This window comes from Caretta caretta, chromosome 6, assembly GCF_965140235.1.
Source record: "Caretta caretta isolate rCarCar2 chromosome 6, rCarCar1.hap1, whole genome shotgun sequence".
NCBI classification, from domain to species: domain Eukaryota; kingdom Metazoa; phylum Chordata; order Testudines; family Cheloniidae; genus Caretta; species Caretta caretta.
In genome coordinates this window covers 125,925,733-125,940,641 of record NC_134211.1, presented here as the reverse complement: position 1 = coordinate 125,940,641, position 14,909 = coordinate 125,925,733, and the positions used below count along the sequence as shown (strand labels likewise).

Genomic DNA, 14,909 nt, shown 5'->3' with positions numbered 1-14,909 from the left:
GTCACTGAAAACGGGCCATTTAAGGCTGAGACCTTAAGAAATAAACGGCATATTACTACTTGTTACAGAGAACAGGTTTTCTTCAGAAAGCATTAAGCCATGGTCTGCACTGTGGGGATTCCTTTCTTGTGTTCGCTAGGTTAATTACTCAGACATTACAACTAGCAACACTCCTGTGGGGAGCAGAGATCAGTTTCTCTGCACCAGCGATGTGCACAGCTATGAAACCACATTATGGAGCTGCAATCTGGGTTTGCACACTTGACTTTTCCTGCTGCAATCAGACCACGTGGAACAATCATCAATCAAGCCGAGGGCATGGGCCTAATCCTCATGATATAATTTCTCACATAAAGCGCAGAAGGCAGGACCAGAACCAACTCAGACTATAGAGAGCGACAATTTCTGCTGTTCATTTAAAAATTCATCTCAGCTTTTCTGGGCACACCTGGTCACTTCCTTTCAGGCTCCTGAGAAGAACTAAACCATGAACCTAGCATTTATCACACTGAAGTTACACAACTCTTGTTGAAGGTCAGCAGAAAGTAGACAGGATATAGAGTCTTTACATGCTGGCATCCCATGTAACTGCACCATCTTCATGCTCTCCACCAACAAGCATTAGTGCTGGCTATACTCTCCCTCCATCCCTCCCACACCCATTTCTACGATCACTCAAATGACGCAAGAAACTGGCTTGCTTTTTGTGTGTGTGTATGTGTAGGGGGAGGAGGGGGCAAAGACTTGAAATGCCTCTATTTGCAATGTGAAATTAGCTAGGTTGTTATATTCAGTTATAAAAATCTCAAATTATCAGTGTCAATATTACAGTAACCTCTAGAGCAGTGGTTCTCAAACTTTTGTACTTGTGACCCCTTTCACATAGCAAGACTGAGTCTGACCCTCCCCGCCTTATCAATTAAAAACACTTTTTAATTTATTTAATACCATTATAAATGCTGGAGGCCAAGTGGGGTTTGGGGTGGAGGCTGACAGCTCGTGACCCCCCATGTAATAGCTTCACGACCCCCAGTTTGAGAACCCCTGCTCTAGAGGCTGACACTAAGATCAGATTCTCACTGTGCTAGGCAACAAGACACAGTCCCTGCCCTGAAGAGCTCACAATCTAAATAGAAGAGACAGAAACGAGAGGGAAAAGGAAGTACCGTCCCCATTCCACAAATGGGAAACAGAACCAAAGACATTAAGTGACTTTGATCCACATCTCCCAAGTCCCAGTCCAGCACCTAAACCATACGACCATCCTTTCTCCCTAACTTATTAAATGGAGTAACTTTACTATCTACCCCAGCTTCACTAAAAGGAGAGGACAGCGGTACACAGCTGTGCAGATCTTTTTAACCCAGTGAGTGCTAGTTATCACACCATCACCCAAAAGCAAGGTCAGTATTTCTCCAAAGTTCAGGAGTTTGGAAGGCCCATCTTAATTTAACAGCTACGGATTCATCAGTTTGTCTGTACTTGTTTGTGTGAGGCTCCTAACACACTGAGGCATATAGAACACAAGAGGCTACTAAGGGAAGTTGTGGGATCCCCATCAGTGGAGGTTTCTAAGAAGAGGTTAGACAAATACCTGTCGGGGGGGTTAGAGGTAGACTTGGTCCTACCTCAGCACAGTGGGCAGGGCTAGATGACCTCACGGTCCCTTCCAGCCCGACATTTCTTGCTGAGTTCTGAGACACAGGGATTCCAGAATTCCTCATGCCTGTCCAGGCATCTAGATCATGGTGAGATGTGGGATATAAAACACCCAATAAAATGAGTATAAAACCAAACACATTTTCTACCATCGACCAGAATTCTCCCTTCCCCCACTTCCAGGAGGTTCTTAAAAGGAAAGTTCTGCCGAAGGAACACGAGAAAAGCCCGTTTCAGTCAGCCCCAGCACTGGCATCCATATCCCTGTTTCACTGCTGCTGGGATCCTCTTTTCTCAAGCACAGAAAAGGTTTCTTCGGGCACATTAAGAGAAACGTTACCTGGTTCTTGGAAGTCGTCCTCGTTGGATAAGGTTCGGGATAAGATAAGGATCAGTGCTTCTTTAAACTGGCCAAAGTGGACCTTGAAAGAGAGAAAGACAAATACATAAGTCAACCAGCACAGAGCCTTTAACGTGGGCAAGGAAACCCTGGGTCAAAGTCTGAAGTGATACCGCATTACTCACTCAACATACCCAGGCCACTTCTTTAAATGGACAGATTTGTTTAAAACCAAAAAACTATTGCAAAAGTCTCAAATGAGTCTCAACTTTGTTTACTGGGCTCCGGGGTAAAAAAGGAGTGACGGAGAACGTGAAGAGACATCCCTTACTTATGTGAACGGCAAACAATGCAGAGAGTACAGCTGTGTGGTACAGGAAAACCATTTTGATGCATCAGGTGGATTCTTCTGTAGACCAGCGATCATAATGGTGCTTCCTACCAAACCGCTCGCAGATCAGTGACCCCCAGAGCATCTTTCACAACATAAGGCATAGGGCAGTGTCAAAGCACCAGTGCTGCCTGTTAGATTACCCTGCGTAGAGTCTTTAGACATCACCTCTACCTCAGCACCTTGCCCAACCCAGTCACTTCTCAATACCTGGCTTTATTTCTCTTTGTATTTGAAGTGTAGTGTCTTTGGCTACGTCTACACTACACAGCTTTCAGCGACACGGCCGTGCCCCTACCGCCGCTAAAAGTCGTGTGGGGTCGCCGCTGTTTGTCGGCGCTCCTGCCAACGAGCGGCGTGTGCGTGGTTGGCGGGAGAGCGCTCCTTCCGACAACGTGCTCTTCACACCGGGGGGGGGTGGGGGGGGTTGGAAACATAAAAACGGTTTCAAATCAACATTTCATTTCAAATTGACCCAAACAAGAGTTCCATTTTGGCAAGGGGGAAAAAAAAAAAAGTCCGTTTCGGTTCAAAACGGATTTTTTTTACCCTGGATTTTTGGGGTCAGCCACTGAACCCCAAAAGCACCAGCCAGTCACTGAGCTCTAAGGCTAAGTACTAGATGAACATTTTCCATTGAGCTCCGAAAGTGGCAAGACTTACGGTCTCTCCTCCTGGAGGAGGGAGCTCGTCGGTCTAGGCCCGGCTCCTGTGAACGTTCTGTCTGCGGCACTCAGGCTGAGTGACACGGTTCCAGTGAAATACAGAGGTCCTAGTGGGAAAGGTGGGGTGACCTCAGGTAGCTAGGTCCAATCCCATGGAGGGCTCCGATACCAGGGCTGGGACGTCGAATTGGATGCTGTATTCACCGAGGAGCTAGAGCAGGGAGCAGAACACTGAGCTGATGCGATCCCAGAGGTCGGTGTTGCCAAGCAAAGCAGCTGCTGTGTTTTGGAACAGCTCTGAGCTTTTTCAGAGCACACAGCTGAACGCAGCCTGAAGTACCATCACTGCTCCTGCATCACCCCAAGAGGAGACCTGCTCCCAATCACCCAAGATTCATAGAAAACTCACCACCCTCACCATGGGGGTTAGCTGGTGGCAACGACAGACTCCCCTTTTACACCGACTCCTGAGAATGCTAGAAAGCAGCTCAGTTACCCAGTGAAGGAAAGAATTCGAACACTGAACTACATGCATAATCCTGACTTAAGAATAGTTAGCTAGAAGAGACCCATCCAACCCTCAGACAGTGCAGACCAAGGTGTGTTTCAGTACTCTGGCCAGGCTAGTTTTAAGTTTCTTGCTAAGCTGTTTTGTGAAACGTTTGAGTGAATGAACATTTCGTTAGCTGGAGACTTCTGGTTGGACGCTCCACAGTGAAATAGTAGCCATATGGTGACGAGTGACATAGAAATGCTTATAAATAGCCGTAATTAAGCCTCAGAACACCCACTCAAACGAATAGGGGAATTTCACCCCTTTTGGCACTGGTGTTTTGAGCCAACATCCTGACAGACTGAAACAGCAGTGCCTTAGTTTATACTTTCAAGGTCATCCACAGGACGAGAAGTCTTGGGTTTTAAATATGGTAAAACAAGAAGGTGGGAGGATAGATTCCCACACGTGATTTGAATTCATGCCTTTCCGTCGCCCTGGCCTTTCTGCATGGCCTGTAAGAAGCCCTGTTGCTTTACCGCCATTAACAGTAATGTGGCAGGGACACGGCCTTATTTGTAGAAACAGATTTCTGAATGCCACGAATTCCAGACACCCGGGCTGCCGAGCTGCCTCCAGTTTGCACAGCGAGCCAGAAAAAGAAAATGACAGGACAAGGGGTGAAGCTATTTACCATGGCTCAGTTGCAAGCCACAGTTAACCTCAGGGATTTCCCTTTCGGCCCGATGAATCTGAACAGAGTTCTCAGCGTTGTACAAGATTTGGGTTGTTGGGTTTTTTTTTTACTTCCTGAAAAATATCCTGTGCCAGTGGCACGAACTGCTGAGGCCTTGTCTACACTAGCAGACTTGGGGGCCATACTGGTGCAAACTCTAGTATACGGGACCAAGCTGATAACTACCACTGGCGGGGCTGTCCGGGGAGCGAATGACAGCTAAGTTTTGCTAGTTTCTACACAGTCGCACAGCGTTAACACGCCCGCATCACCAGACAAGCCATCTTTACTGACAAAGGGGTTGCGGTTTTTCACCTTGGGTTAACCTAAGCACGTGACCCAGGTAAATAGTGAAGACGAGGCACTTTAGTTTAACCATGAGGTAAATTAGCTGAAGTCAACACTACGCCCCCGTCTAGCTCCACTGAAGTAAAAACCACAGAGCCTTGTCCGCATTGTGTTCTTAACTTCAGGACAGCTGACACATGTTAGCTGCACTGAGGTTAAAAAATCCCGCACCTTTCTTAGCAGCGAATGACAAGGCCAGAGAGAGATTTCTCCTTATCCCAGGGCAGATCACAGAGCACCCAGACAGCTACGCAAGAGTAACAATATGCAGACTGCCGCACAGGCACGCCGCTGCTAAGGAAAGGAATCAGCTCTCCGCTCACCGGCCAGCGTAAATCAATTCTGGAGGCAACGGTCCAAGCTATGCAAATCACCACTAGATTTTTAAACATATGCACAAGAAGGAATTAAACAGAGTTAGATACATGTTCAGTAAAGAAACCTGTTAGCGACGACGTCACCTGAACACTAATTGACGCCATTCATTCGCCGTACATTTCAAAATGCTGGTGTACTTCAAAGGGCAGTTTACAGGGATGGGAGAATTTGCCTGATTAAAAAAAAAAAAGACAACAACTTGACATTTAAACTAAATGAGCATGAATAAAAGATGAAGGAGTTAGATTAACAGTTGCACCCTGCATCATCTTCTCTGGGGTGTGTTTGGGGGTGTTGGGGGGGGGAGGGCTTCAGATTCAGCACCAGGAAACTGGCCCAGTAATAACAACAGGGTACCCTAACCCTGTGCTGAATATATTAACAGGTAAACCATTTTCAGCACCGGTACAGGGGACCCACTGCTGGCAGCCCTAAACCAGTGTAGCTGGGGCCGGGGACAGGGTCGAAGGAGTCACTTGCTCTTGTTTCCACTTCCCCCATCACATTCCTTGTAATTTTCTCTCCAATTGGAGAACGATGGAGAGCGCTGTGCGATGAAGAAGGCAAGTCCTAGCAGTCAGAGCCACCAGCTCGCTTTGCCCAAAGTACCAGTGCGTATGAAGCTTAGCACCCATAAAGATTTACTCAGCCGACTGCCAAAGTTACCAATCAATCAGTGCACCAAAAGGCTGACTAAAGCCAACTGAGCAAATTCAGGGGTGTAAATTACATATAATCTACTTTAGTTAATGAGTGGTTGAGAAAGGTGCTAAAATACTATTAAACATGACTCCTAAGCATCACTCGCATGGGCTTGCTGCTTAATGTAGTTAGTGGATTATTCCCACTGTACTATATGGAACAAACTCCAGCTACTTGTAAATTGCTGGTGAACATTTATGTGCGATGAGCAACACGTAAAAAAAACGGGGGGGGGGTCTGTTCTCCCATCAGTGTGCAAGGGATACAACCAATAACTAGTGAGAATTATTCAGATACCTCTCTTAGCAGTGAGGCAAAAAATAACCCCTTAAGTACTCAACAGTAGGTATGTATAGCTAGCGAAGGGGGGGGAGGGTATTAGTATATTGTTCTCACCTAACAGAGTGCTCATTGTTTTGAAGGAAGCTGCTGCCCGACATAGCAATGCTAAAGGCTTAAAGAGATATTTCCTGCCAAGTCAGAGTTTGCTATGCAATTGAATGAGTTTTACAAGCAGTGTTAAGGAAAGGGAAGGAGAGGGCAGGGAAGGAGAGCAGAACCAGCGCCTTTCCCTTGGTGTTTAACTCTAGCCAAACAGCTGCACACGGGACAGATGGCTCTCATTTTTATCACATGAAGCAATTTCACCATGACCGCTTCAAGCAGACTCCAAAGGAGATTAGTCTTCAGGGAAGGAGCTGATAGTAGTCTTAAAAAATTAACATTGCAATCAGCTATGCAATGGAATTAAACATGCAAATAATTAGTCCTACAATACATCACTGCAAGTTACAAGGATAGTGTGTTTAGCAGTGAAACAAGAACCCCAGGTACTTGAGAAAATTTACAGATGTTCCACCCAACATCCACCTTGCCCTGCCCAAAATTGAGACTTGGAGACTCAAGTGATCACATTGGAAAAGGGCTTGGAGGCCTCTCATGAGGAATATAATTTGGCATGTGTTCTCTGAGCGCTAAGATTTAGCTGCTAGAGGGACACGGTCAACGGAAAGAGTGAACATGTGAGTGTTGCTTTGTTTTTTAAACCTGCTTCTGTCAGACAGTAAAATCATTAAAATCAAAGACCAGGCGTTGGGCGGGGGGGAGGAGGAATTATTCTCTTTTTGTTTATACTGCACATTTGATCTTGGCTGTCCAAAGGAAGCGATGAAACAGACCTTATGCTTGTATGAGTCTTTCACAAAAAATCATTCAAGTCTGGAGAAAATGCAACTGCTAAAAGTAAAAAAGGAACACACCCAAAGAACTGACCAGGGGACCCCCAGGCAGACAGCATCTCAAACTCAAAGTTACAGTTTGAAAATCTAGTTGTCCCTTTACACCATAGATCCTCAAGCAATGGCTATTGCCATCATACTATTGCTTTACTGACACGTTTATTTCCCAGCCATATTTAAAGGCCAGTGGAGGTACAGTACACAGAGATTTGAAAAAGCTTGTCAAGATATGGAAGTGGAGGTACTGTTCTATCAGACAATCTGCGACACAGCAAAGCCTGTACGAATACACTAACACAGCTACTGAATAGACAGGAGAACCTCAGAGTTACGAACTGACCAGTCAACCACATAGCTCATTTGGATCTGGAACTACATAATCAGGCAGCAGCAGAGAGAAAAACAAAAAAACCCAAATACAGTACACTAAAAAAAAAATCAAGGGAAAGCAGTATTTTTCTCCTGCATTGTAAAGTTTCAAAGCTGTATTAAGTCAACGTTCAGCCGTAAACTTTTGAAAGAACAGCCAGAGCGTTTTGTTCAGAATTACACACATTTCAGAGTTACGAACAACCTCCATTCCTGAGGTTTTCGCAATTCTGAGGTTCTACTGTAGCTCCATTGACCTTAACTTCTGAAAAACAGTCTTAGAAACTCAAGATCAAAAAAACTCCTAAGCCCCTTCAAATCAGAAGGCAGAGAGCACCGGGGCGAAATAGTTACAGTATAGGTAAAGTTTAATGCTCTTTTCAAAGTGCTTTTGATGATGGAATTAAAGGGAGCCCAAATGACATTTGAGAGCTCTGCCAGTTGCTAGATTCTGAAGTGTCTAGGTCCTGTATACTGTTGATATAGCATTTACTACAAAGCTCCTAATGCGTAACAAACAGGAAATACAATGGAGTAGAACGACACTACATTATTTCTGTCTGGCATTAGCAACCCAGTGGCCCAAATGAGGATCAGGGTCCCATTGTGCAAGATGCTGTTACAAACAGGCAGGGAGGAAAGGTCCCAGTCCCCAGGCTTTACAGTGATTGCCACTATTTAGCAGATTTGGGCTACTGGGAGAAAAAATTGCAGCGGGGGGAAAAAAAAGTTGGGATTGGTGCATTATTTACGATAACCTTGCAAAATTATCATGCGGATTTCTCATCCCATGCACCTAATCTACTCGCCACGTCCTTACAAGGAAGAGGAAGGCAAAGACTAAATTATACTGTAGTCACCCACTGAATAAGGCATCTTGTCCCAGGTGAGAAGAACTTTCCAAGTACAAGTAAATCAAAAGACAATATGTACATAGCTAGGATGGCTCAGTTTCCCCACGGTAATCAGAGGCTAACTGAACTGTGGGTTGCAGAATTTTCCTGACAGTGTTTAGAAATCCTGAGACCCATTTTTAGAGAAGGAAGCTTCCTATAAACTAGCATCCTTATTAGCACTAGAAAGAAAAAACAGAATTATAGCAATATAGGCCTAGAAGGGACCCTGTGCTGGTGTGCGTGTCAAACTGTTCATTATTTTCACTATTTGCCTCAACACAATCCAAATCAACACTCTTCAAGTTACCAGATTCTCTCATGGAAGAGGTACCAGCTGCTTATATTTCCCTTTTCCTTGTTCTTCATAGAAGATTCTCTACTTGAAGTCCTCTGTTTGTGAATTCATTCCCACAGCAACCAACCACACTGTCACAAACAGAGAACTATTTCAGGTGGAGAATAACCTGGAGATAGATGAATTCTTAAACAGACCATTTTATATGCACAAAAAAACAGCAACAGAATGGGAGAGAGATACTGAATGTTACTGTGGCAGACTTTGCTAAGAGATTTCAGGGAGGCAGCAGGCAGCCCTTTAAAGGTGAGCTGCAAAAGGAAAACAAACGGAGCAGGTGCTCTCTGTGCATGTTTGCCTGTTTGCTTTTTACATCAGGCGTATCAGTCTGAAACCCGACCTCTTCTAGCCTCTCCTGAAGAAGGCCACAAGGGAGTCTTCAGCCTTGTCTACACCAGAGTTTTAGCCATTGGTATCACTGCAGGATTCAATCTGCTTTAAATCCAGGTACAGTTTACACTGGTACAGCACATCAGCACTAAGGGTTGCCTGGGTGTATCTACCTCAATGGCTACGAACCCCAGTTTAGACCAAGTCAGACTGCCCACCCACCTCCACTAGGTATAGGCACAGCGTGAGCTGTTTAATACATGTCTTTACAATGTGCTGGACACTTGGACTGCTTGAGCCTCAGTACTCCCCAGAAACAGGGGCTGGGAGATCCAGAGGTTTTAGCCTCCTGCGATGGAACCAACCCACTCCTCCCAATACCAAAGTCCTCCCATCAAAGAGGCGTCAGGATCAGCAGGAAAGAATTGGGAGGCTGTCTTTATACAGCATGAAGGAACAGCATAGAGCACTACCAGAAACAGACTCTCTTTTGTGGTTCTTTAAACTTAAGATTCTCGGGATGGAAACTTTGGTTTTGTCTCCTTTTGTTGAAAATCATTTGAAAGACAAAGTTTCCTTAAAGAGCTATTTTTATCATTGGGGCCCTGGAGGAAAGTTAGTGACAGCATTAAATGCTGACTAAACATAAGAAATGGCTACGGAGATCTTTATGAATCTACGTAGCGGTAAAGCTAAACTGATCCTTCACAAGCAGGAAACGCTCCGCTATTACAGTTCAGCATAAAGCTTCTGCCGTCCGAAAGGAACTCGGTAAAATACATTCCAATAGCTCCGTGGTCTAGCCCCACAGGTCAACTCTAAGGCAGGGACCACGGCTTCTTGTTTTGGGAGGCACAAAGCACATTTTCGGTGTGGCTGAACCAGAAGCACATCTGATGCAAGAGTCACACGAACACTAATATTTTTATTCCCCACTGAGCACTACTGTGCATTTGTGATGCAAGAACCACAGTTAACTGTTAAAGTCCAGAAAATGGACGGAAATCTACAAGCACCCTGGCTACTGTATTTCAAAAGGCACGATGAAATGCACCCCACAGAGGAATTTGAAGGGTTGCTTTGAGCACTGCCTTAGTACACAATGGAGAGAAGAAAGGATAGTGAGAGTTGCATTCGTCCTACTGCAAGACAAACTATTGGATTTATATAACCAAGACATACCGTGAAGGTAGAGTGGATTGGTTAATCCTCAGACTTATGCACAGAAAGGGGTACGTTAGCTTAATTCAAACGGACATGACTCCAGATAACCACCAAGTACATCAGAAGCAGTATTTGTTGTATGCATTGCTATATACCTTTCATCACCGGGGCACTGGGCAAATACCATACTACATGCCGCGACTTTGTGTATTTATTATTCATAGGCAAACATCAAATACAGCTTGCACATGGCTTGTCGAGTTGCAACTGCTTAGACATGTCAGTTCGTTTCTCCCCCACCCCACAAGTGTCCTTTAAAACAAGGTTTCTTTTTAAATACACAAAACAAAAGCCACTCGTAGTGTGGAGAGTAACCATCTGTAGGAACTAGATTGGTGCTGATGTAATAGACCTCCATTAGGGAGCAGCATGTTTCCTGCCATTCTCCTGACAACCTCCCTAGGAAACCCAAAGGATCTGATAACCATTAAATCAGGCTCATACTCAGGCATGGACCATTGATGCTACTAGCTAGTGGTCTAAGCGGGGAGGCGTGAGGAGAGGTTAAGACAGGATTATTAGAACAGTCACTAAGACACGAGACTAGAACGGAACTTCCCAAAGCCAAAAAAAAAAAACCCAAAAACCTGTTCTTGGGCTTTATCATCCCCTCAGAAAAGCTTTAGGAGATTAAGCAAGTTGTTATAACTACGCAAGAGCGATTCAGGCCTCATGACATTCTTTAATAGCAGCCTCTTCTTTTCCTTAGGCTGAGCCTTTCCGACATTTCATTTGTACCCTCTCCCTGTTACTCTCCAAGTGGGCAGTGCAATCTGACAAGGGACTTCCTTCAAGCTTTAGAGCTAGCATAGCTGGCCAAATTCCCTGGCAAAATTCAAGCAACCAGGCTTTCGAGGCACCCCTTATTCCCTCCCCTGCCCCCCGTCTGTTCTAACATTCCGGCAGCGAAGCCAGATGATCGCGTCTGAATAGAAAAAGTTCGAGCCGGTGTGGAAAGTAAGTAACTAGTATTCAAGCCAATGCCATGCTGCTATTTGGAAAGGTAAGAAGTCTCCTCTTGTATCCATTAATGCTTCCCTGCCAGCAAGTCCCATCATCAGCAAGAGCATCTCAACTTTTTGGCAAAGTTATTTGGTCTTAGAGAAATTCGGTTTGGGGAGAAATTCTCAGGTCAAATTATTGCGCTTGCCCTAGTCTGAAGCAGAGGAAACTTGGCCCTCGCTTGCCCAGTTTTCCTGATTTTAATGAGTAGTTATTATATTTAACAGGAGTTTTATGAAACAAAGGCTTTCAGTGCCAAAGCTCTTCATTTTCAGGGGCAGGCGTCTTGTGCAATAGGATACAGCCCAGCAAGATGTGGCATTAGTTTCCAGATTGAAGGTCCCATGGTGCACCTGGTTCACACTGAGCACGGCTGCTACTCTGAAAACTGAGCAACATGCTGATCTTGAAGTCTATAAAGCAACCATCACACCCTAATGCAGCTTTAAAAACCGAGGAGCATTCACTTGCACCGCGGCTGTCCAGACAAGCGGATACCAAATCTGGTACACAGTATCACGGTACACAGATTCTGTGAGCTATCAAGAGGAAAGCTTGGCTGTGGCAAACAATTCACAGACCACAGCTGCTCCTCCACATGGTCCACCCGCTCAGGAGTCACAGCCGTGTATTCTGGTTACATCTGAGGAAATCCCATGCTCTCTGTAGAGTGGGAGGATACAGTGGACTGTAAATGTAAAAGATCAAAGTCATGTCTGAGACTAGCCTCAGTTTTAAGAATTCTAAAATAACTGACGCCATTAGACAAAGACTGAACACCCCCTCCCCGCAAACTGAAACAAAGCCAGATCACTCACATGGAAAGTTCACAGACACCTGTAGAACCAAAGATGGCTCGTTTCAAAGCCTGATGCCAGGAGTACATTTGGACAGAGTGTCATAAGGGTCGGTCTAAAAGTTGCACTCATTTTACTAGACATGTTGATGTTCCCTTGTGGACACACTTAGATGAATTTAAATCTGGTTTATATTGGTGATTTAACAGGCACAAGCTAAATCGATGCACCATCTTACATCGGATGAAAATAGGTTTAAAAGAGCGTAAGAGTGCACCAAACAAAGCTGCACCAGTTTAAATAAATCAGGGCAACATCCCACCTCAAGTTAAAGGCAGCTTGTGTGTAAACAAACCCCATTAGCTGAATGCAATAGTTGAAGCAGAAGTCACTCCGCTCTGCATTAGGAAGGAAGTGACTCTGGCCCAAAGACGCAGTGTCACTGACTTCCTTAAAGTCTTGAGAATTGCATCCATTAGCAATGGTTTTCTTCCTCATTGTCACTAATTCCTCTTTCAGCAGCTGCTCTGTGCACTTGTTTCAGTTCAAGTGAAAGCCATGGGGAAAAGAAAGCTATTTTGTTACGGTAAAGATTACGCCAGAATTGACTCACGTTTGGCTCCTGCTTACAAGCAGCTGAGAGGAGAGGCGGTCACTGCATAAGCATCATTACCTTTTACAGCAGAGGAGAGAAGCAGCCTCCTACCTTCACCTAGCAACATCAGCACAGTTACATCTGCACACGCTGCATCGGTGCAGCTCCGTGGGGTAACACACCAGCGCAAGCCCTGCTGTGCCCTGGGGCACCAGATCGACTTGAGGGTTTGGTGCCAGTGTAACTCTCTACCCCATTGTGGGCTTCCTTAGCCTAGAAACGGCCTAGGTTAGGCCATTAGCCTGTAACAGGGAGCACTGACAGAAGCCCTGCAAAATACAGTTTGCAGGAAAAAGCGGCTTTATTGACTAGAAGCCATTAATTTACAGTACTAACCAGGATTCTGAATTAAATAACCAAAAGCTCCCGTGTGCTCCCACGAGAGGCAACAATCAGGGCGCGCTACACTTTTTCCCATTATCCCCCTTTGTTAGGCAGTTACAGGAGGTAGGCCGTGCTTGTCGGCTTTCGCAGGGGCCCAGGGCCTCTGCCAGTTATGCTCTCCGTAGTCAGTCAGCCTTACCCTGCCAAGAAGGTTGCCTTGCAGAAGCGTCTGTTGCAGCGCTCCAGGGGCCACTTCCTCCAGATGTAAGACGTGACACAGATCGGTCAGCTCCTCCTGCCCCAGGGATCCAGTGCCCGTGGTGTCAAAGCTGTCAAAGAGCTCCTTGAGACGGGCTTCATACTGGTCCTGCTCGGCTTCATCCATCCCATCACCCACTACGCTCACCTGCCAGGAGGAAGAGACATTGGACGGTTACACTGATGAAGGGCTTTATCGGACGTGCTTTAGCACACTGAGCGATGCAGGCAATTGCACAGGAAACCATTTCACCAGCCGTGCCGGGTGAGAAGTGTAGCAACCCAAGCACTGAGGTGAAACCAGGCTAAAATGTCAGAGAGGAGAAACAAATCAGCTGCCCCTACTGGGCGAAAGAACATGCTACTTCGATGGCTCTGTGCCGAGGATTCTTCAGAAGCTCTAATACATCTTGGCTTTACTGAATTGCACAGCCCAGCAACAGAGAAGAGCTTTCTCTCACCCATGCATGTTACCTGCAGCAACACTCAATCTGCATCAATAGAGGCGGATGCTGAAAGAAAAATACAATGGCCTTTCGACAATCAAAAGTCAGCTGTTAGCACCCACTCTCCCTATTGTTTTGAACTAGGTGAAGACAGAGAGAGCTCCCTGATGCTAACAAAGATTTAGGAAAAACTAGTCAGGTCCTGAGATTTCTTGCTTGGATGATTTCTTCTGGGATTCTGAATCCATCAAGGTGGTGATGAGTTTTAGTTCTCTCTCAGAGATGCTTTTTTCCCCATTTCAATTAAGAAAAAAATGAGGGCCGTCGATTAATCGCAGTTAACTCACGCGATTAACTCAAAAAAATTAATCGCAATTAAAAAACTTAATTGCAATTCATCGCAGTTTTAATCACACTGCGAAACAAGAGACTACCAATTGAAATGTATTAAATATTTTGGATGTTTTTCTACATTTTCATATAGATCTTGTATGCTGTGTTGAAATTGAAATCAAAGTGTATATTTTGATTACAAATATTTGCACTGTAAAAATGATAAACAGAAGACATAGTATTTTTCAATTCACATCATACAAGTACTGTTGTGCAATCTCTTTATCGTGAACGTGCAACTTACAAATGCAGATTTTTTTTGTTCCATAACTGCACTCAATAACAAAACAATGTAAAACTTCAGAGCCTACAAGTCCACTCAGTCCTATTTCTTGTTCAGCCAACTGCTAAGAAACAAGTTTGGTTACATTTACAGGAGATAATGCTGCCCTCTTCTTATTTACAATGCCACCAGAAAGTGAGAACAGGCATTTGCATGACCCTTTTGTAGTCAGCGTTGCAAAGTACAATTGCACTATAGTACTTGTATTAGGTGAATTGAAAAATACTATTTCTTTTGTCTTCTCACAGTGCAAACGCTTGTAATCAAAAATAAATATAAGTGAGCACTGTACACCATATATTTGAAAATGTAGAGAACATCCAAAAATTTAAATAAATGGTATTCTATTATTGTTTAACAGTGCGATTCATCGCAATTAATTTTTTTAATCACTTGACAACCCTAAAAAAAAAAAATCCTACTTGGCCACTATTAAGAGTCTCAGGAAGCTCTGAAGCCCAGTGGTTGAAAGGATAGCAGAAGGCAATTCTCATGCAAGCCTTTTTCAAGTTTTCAAGTCCATTAAGATGAATTACATTAGGGAGGTGGAATCTATTTCCATCTTAAGTCACCTGACCACTGCTCCCTCTGAGCTGTGCATGCGCACACAGATCCTAAACCCCATGC

At 44.7% G+C, this 14,909-nt stretch overlaps 1 protein-coding gene across 9 annotated transcripts in view; it reads right to left on the bottom strand.

Annotated features, from left to right (window-relative positions):
• Positions 1-14,909, bottom strand: part of NIN (ninein) — a 110,010-nt gene that overhangs the window by 83,590 nt on the left and 11,511 nt on the right. For all 9 annotated transcript variants that reach the window (XM_075130012.1, XM_075130011.1, XM_048852678.2 and 6 more), the window contains exons 3-4: positions 13,102-13,308; positions 2,000-2,081 (exon numbers count right to left, since the gene is read on the bottom strand). In XM_075130012.1, coding sequence (XP_074986113.1) covers positions 2,000-2,081; positions 13,102-13,287 — 268 coding nt within the window. In that variant the 5' untranslated portion in view covers positions 13,288-13,308. The remainder of the gene's footprint in view (positions 1-1,999; positions 2,082-13,101; positions 13,309-14,909) is intronic.